This window comes from Etheostoma spectabile, chromosome 13 (assembly GCF_008692095.1).
Source record: "Etheostoma spectabile isolate EspeVRDwgs_2016 chromosome 13, UIUC_Espe_1.0, whole genome shotgun sequence".
NCBI classification, from domain to species: domain Eukaryota; kingdom Metazoa; phylum Chordata; class Actinopteri; order Perciformes; family Percidae; genus Etheostoma; species Etheostoma spectabile.
The window spans coordinates 4,481,496-4,487,274 of NC_045745.1; the positions used below are offsets into that span (position 1 = coordinate 4,481,496).

General features: G+C 42.1%; 1 protein-coding gene across 7 annotated transcripts in view; it reads right to left on the reverse strand.

Annotated features, from left to right (window-relative positions):
- Positions 1-5,779, reverse strand: part of specc1 (sperm antigen with calponin homology and coiled-coil domains 1) — an 80,148-nt gene that overhangs the window by 52,656 nt on the left and 21,713 nt on the right. The window contains exon 1 of one of the 7 annotated variants that reach the window (XM_032533450.1): positions 293-776. The exons of the other annotated variants lie outside the window; for them this stretch is intronic. Coding sequence (XP_032389341.1) covers positions 293-332 — 40 coding nt within the window. The 5' untranslated portion in view covers positions 333-776. Of the gene's footprint in view, positions 1-292; positions 777-5,779 lie in introns of those variants that run through there. 7 annotated transcript variants of the gene reach the window in all.

Sequence of the window (5,779 nt, forward strand, 5' to 3'; positions counted from 1 at the left end):
CACACACACACACACACACACACACACACACACACACACACACAATTACTGTAAAGGCACAAGAACAGAGCAGAACAACTAACTTCTAAAGAACTCTATAACTCCAGGACATACTAATCAGCACTCATCAGTAAGTGCTGTGTTGGTGTTCATTATAGTCAGACTTGTCGTGTCAGTGATGTACTCAGACATGACAAAAGATTATTATCTAATGTAATTAACAGAGAATGACAGACACAGACAAAGAGGGCTAAGTGATGCTGAGGCAAACAGCCAAACAAGAGAAGCAGACCTGACTCTGTTTCCTCCTGTCTCCCCGCCTGGTTCCCCATGTTGGTCCGCTCCGCGACTCCCACTCTCCACACCGGGGCGGACTAATCCAAGAATCCGTGGCTGCGGGGGAGAGGTGTGTGTGTTTGAGTGTCGGGGTTGTTGTCTCTGTTCAGCACCCACAACCAGCACCGGTCAATCACAGGAGGAAACCATAAGAGACAAAATTCTTCTTATTCTTCCCTCCTACTGGTCTTCTTTTCTCCACTCCTTCCCAGGAATGTATGAGTGAGTGAGTGAGTGAGTGAGTGAATGTGTGTGTGCATGTGTGAGGGGGCAGGCTTTGTGTCCTGTCAGTGAGTGACTGCGTGTGTGTGTGCCTGAATGTGTGCAAGTATGCGTGTCCTCTAGTACGGTGACAGTATGTCACACTGGCAGGCAGGCAGCGTCGTGTGCACTTCATTATTGCTGTGATGACTGGAATCAGCTCACAAGGGGAGTGGCTTCCCAGGCCACACACACATAAACACACACACACACACACACACACACACACACACACACACATTAACATAGCTCCTCCCACTGATGCCAGCCCGTTTTCTCTCACCAATACCAGTTGAACAATGGTGAGACGAATCTTCCCTGGTACTGAAAAGATGAGTGACTATAAGAGAGAGAAAGAGAGAGAGAGAGAGAGAGAGAGAGAGAGAGAGAGAGAGAGAGAGAAAGGTGGAGGGAAGAGGGAAGGAAAGAGGAGCAGGAAGAAAGAAAAGGCACTATTTGTATTTCTGGCAGAGGGTGACAGTGCAGCTCTTGTCTTTTCTTGCTAAGGAAACTTGCAGCCTGGGACCTCCCACAAAGTGTTCCGTGCCCCCCCCACACACACACACACACACACACAAAATCACTACTGCAATTTCTCAACAAAAGTCTTCATACATGGGGAAAGGGGATGCTGTGTCTGGGGGATACGAGGCCACCCCAGACTTGCAGTACCATTTTTCTCTACAGCAGACCCAGCAGGGAACAATAGCATGTGAGTGTGCCTACATGTGTAAAAGGATGGGGGGTGGTGTGCTAGTTTTGGTGGGGTTGGGTATCGAGCTAGTGAGGGAAAGACTTTTTTTATTCTGTCCTTTCTCATTCACAATGTAGGCATGTGTTAAATATTTATGATGGCACCAGCTACATGGAGAAACCAAGTTGGAAGGGAGAATGACTTGTCATTTTCAGTTGTCCTGGTCTCTTTAGTGGGTCCCCAATCAATGTTGTGTTTTTGTGTGTTTACATACGTCAATTATTATGAAAATCCTTATAAACCCCACTTGAAATTGCTCCTCTACACTACAGGCAAATTGCTATCACTAATTAATAAAAAAGAGAGAGAGATTAGATCATTTTAATTTATCTATGGGTCAAAAATATCTCTACAGTATAGCACATTTATATTAAACATTATATTTACCACAAACTGTTTCAAAAGAAAAGCAATTTTACTAAACAATTTGTTTTATCCATACCCTTCTGAAGAGAGCCATAGTATGTCACCTGACCTCGGTTTACAGTACTACAATGAGACTGCACTACGTCACGTTATCCGAGTGTCTACGATACAGTATGCTATGATACAAAATGAAACCTCTGTTAAGGGCACAACTATGAAGTATTTATCAGAAATCAAAATTAATTTCAACTACATCATCAATTTTTAAAGCCATATTTGACACAGATAAGGACTGATACTTTTAGTAGATGATCTGTATAGGTTAGAGCTACCAACTCATTTCCTTCGTGTTCCACTGCTGAAAAAAAAATTTAAAAAAATGAACAAGCAGTATAATAAAGCAATGGCCATTTACAATTGTAGATGCAATTTTTTCTCAATATGTATTTAATGCACTGCATACTGTCAGCTACAGCCAGAAAAGCCCTTTTAGAATTTTTTTCCAATAGCTGTGAGGAAGGTTTAGTTTGCTGCATGATTCTGCCCACGACAGGTTGAATATTCGACCCTCTGATACAGTACTGCACACGGCTGCTTCCAAGCCTTTTTATATCTCATGAATGTTGCATAAACCGTTGGTACATTTCCCTTTTTGTTTCTTAATATTCTCCTCTCTTCTCGTCTCGGAGCAGCACATCTACCTTGGTAAACAAACATGCCTCTAATCCAGCTAAGAATGTTCTCCTCACCACAGGACGTCCATCTCTGTGGGCCCAAACAGGCCTTTTTCAGACCATTTCTCTCTGTCTTACATCTTTAGGGTAGCCTAGAAATCTAAACGCAATGTAATGTGCAGCTAGGGTCAGTCTAGCAAGTTAGCAACTCTCTGTTGGCTTGCGAGCTGGAAAAAACAAATTCTGGTCAGACCAATCACATTGTGCATAGAGTCGGTGGGCGGGCTTAACATAAGGACGGCAGAGTTGCAATGGTTCCGCGTGAATATCCTGCTACTTGAAAACATGGAGTTAAGCACTGAAGTCATTCTTAAAAAAGGAAGATGTGTTTGGAGTTTTGCCGACCGGATACGTCAAAAGTGTAATCTATCAACCAGCGTTGCTCTGGTTAGTGGTAGAGTGCAGAGGGAATATGAAAGACAACCGTTTATCCAGCCCCTCGGATTGAGCCCTGCCAATGGTGAGTTCCCAGACCCAACATCTTGATGTGGGTCTGGCTTGTCAGGCTATCTTTAGGGGACTTGCTGGGGTCACAAGCTTCTCAAGAGAGGATTTTCAAACTTGATGCCAAAACTCTGGTCAGCAAACATAGATGGGTCCAGGTGTGTTTATGTCTGAGTTGATGCCAGATGCGTACATACAGTGTTAATTCTGGCCTTTTGAAGCAAACCCTACCTACCCTACTTTAGGAGTAAAGCTATTCCGTCTTGCAATAATCCTTTTTTACACTGTATGCACAAAAAACGGAGGAGTGCATTATCAAACTGTAACTGTATATACTGTGGTGTATACTCGGACAGGGCGGTATGGGGGACATAAAAGGTAGAGGTGTGGGTGATGTGTTATGCATATTTGTGTATGTCCATCTGCATGTACATGCATGTATGTCTTTTTACTGCTAGTGTCAGTGTGCGTCTGTCATGGCTGAGTGCTTATGCAGGCTGAGGCATCCCAGTGGACTGAGGCGTGTTTGATTAAATTTATCTGACAGATATGAGGAGCTCAAGGACCATACCTCTCTCTCCTCCCGCCTCCTAAACACTGACCGACAGACAGACCGAGCCCCGCTGGGACCACATGTTACGGCTGAGTCTGGTGTCTGAGCTGTGCATAGTAAAACTCACACACACTCTGGGGCTATAAAAGTTCTAGTGCACCTCTCTGCTCGGCTTAATCTGAAATGTGACTAAAAACTAAGGCCAACTGACATTTGCATCATACATCTATCTTCCCTCTGAATGGGTGCCATGAGGAAATGATATGAGCTATCTGCTGATTAATAGGGAATAGAAAGTCATAGTCCAGCTGGTGAGGCTGGCAAACCTCGTACACTATATGGCAAACAATCTGAGAGAAACTTCATCTCAATTACTCACTCACTGACAGCAGACCTTTCATACCTCAGAGACTGGAGGTCAAAGTAAAAAAACATCCTGAGTCTGACTAATGGCTATTATAGGAAGGAAACAGCAGAAAATACACATGGTCTTCTGCAAATCTTCAGCATGCAATATTTCACATTAAGTTAGAGTAAAAAAAGCACATACGAGATGGATTTTAATCCGGTAGTATACAGCATGCAGCAACTCTCCTTGACTAATTGTAATCATGACAACACTACTGTAGAGAGGACTGACAAAACATTACTCTGTACCTGAGAAAGAATTTCACTATTCCATGTTAACAACCAAGTACCGTAGAACTGTCCCTCAAAGGTGAGGACAGAAAAGTGAATTCTGTGGCATTAGAGAGCTTGATGCATCTCGGTAAAGCTAAACTAGTCCTGATCATTCCCTTTCATCTTCTTGTAGAGGCAGATTTACGAGGTGACAGTATTGCACTGACACATGTCACGCAGAAGAAAGACAGCAGAAACACTGTGAAACTGTACAGCTGCATGTGTTTCCAAATCTGCAAACTCTTGTCAAAGACTCAACATGTTTGTTCTCAACTTTTACCCGAAGGCAAAAAAAGTGAAACTAGATGCTACCAAATATACACATGTGGAATAAATCATGAAAAAGGGCAAAAGCTGGTAGTTTCCGGCTCGACCAGAAAATACAGAAAGCCGAGTTACAAACCTTGATATGGTCCCTTTTAGTTCCTATTTATATTTATATATAAATATACTTTTTATACTCTACACTGTCAGAAATAGGGGTACAGTAGGGGTCCATTTCTGTCCCCCAAGGTACAATCTATACTAACGTACCCCATAGGGCTCATTGTTGGACCTCAAGGAACATATATGTACCTTTTTGAGGGTCAAAAGGTACATATATGTTCCCAAGCATTAAAAGGTATATATATGTTCCCAAGCATTAAAAGGTACATATACGTTCCCAAGCATTAAAAGGTACATATATGTTCCCATCCATTAAAAGGTACATATACGTTCCCAAGCATTAAAAGGTACATATATGTTCCCAAGCATTAAAAGGTACATATATTTTCCCAAGCATTAAAAGGTACATATGTGTATCATTTATTTTAAAACTTAAGGTACAATATCAAGAGACAGCCTCTGCCAAGCCAAATTTGTTGTAAAAGTTGTTTAAAGGTTTTAATTATACCTTAATTATTTAAGGTAGATTTAAAATTATCACTATATTTGAGTAGCCTTAAAATAAAGGAAATAAAAGTTTTGTTCTGCTGACACTCCTAATCTATCATGGTACAACAACTGAAAACACAGGTTTCACTAAATGTCACACCAATTTGGGCCTCAAAGGGGAACTCCATTAATTTTACACATCAAAGACTATTAACAGGTAGTAGTATCAGTAGAGCTGGATAATTGCTGAAGTAGCATGATTTCCAGCTGTGACTCCAAGTGTACTTGAATCAGATAAGGAAAAGACTTACTGAAAGACATCTTTGTTAAGCTCAACTTCACACACCATACCATTAACGATCAATGTGAAAGCATTGACTGAACAGAGGTGAGGGAAAGCGCTTGTCAATGTAATGGCCATTTGTAAAGTTATGCCCTGCGGTCACCCCCACCAGGCTTGTTATTTATAGAGCAGGACGGTCTTATCTCCTTCTGTCTCCTCTCCTTGCACACTCCACAGGGACTCCTCTCCAAATGAAAGCTTTACTGAATTATTGATGAGGTGTTTTAAATAAGTCATCAGGATGGGGCTGGGTTTTAACCCGTTGTCTGACAGCACGGTAGAGTTGGTTAAGTGCCAACTGGGATAGGGGAAAGACTCCATTAGCAAAAATAACAGTTTTGACTCATTAGCATGTCATGCTGTGAGGGCAAAGGCGGGGTCCGACTGTCAGACCTTTAGCCAATACCGTGTGTGTGTGTGTGTGTGTGTGT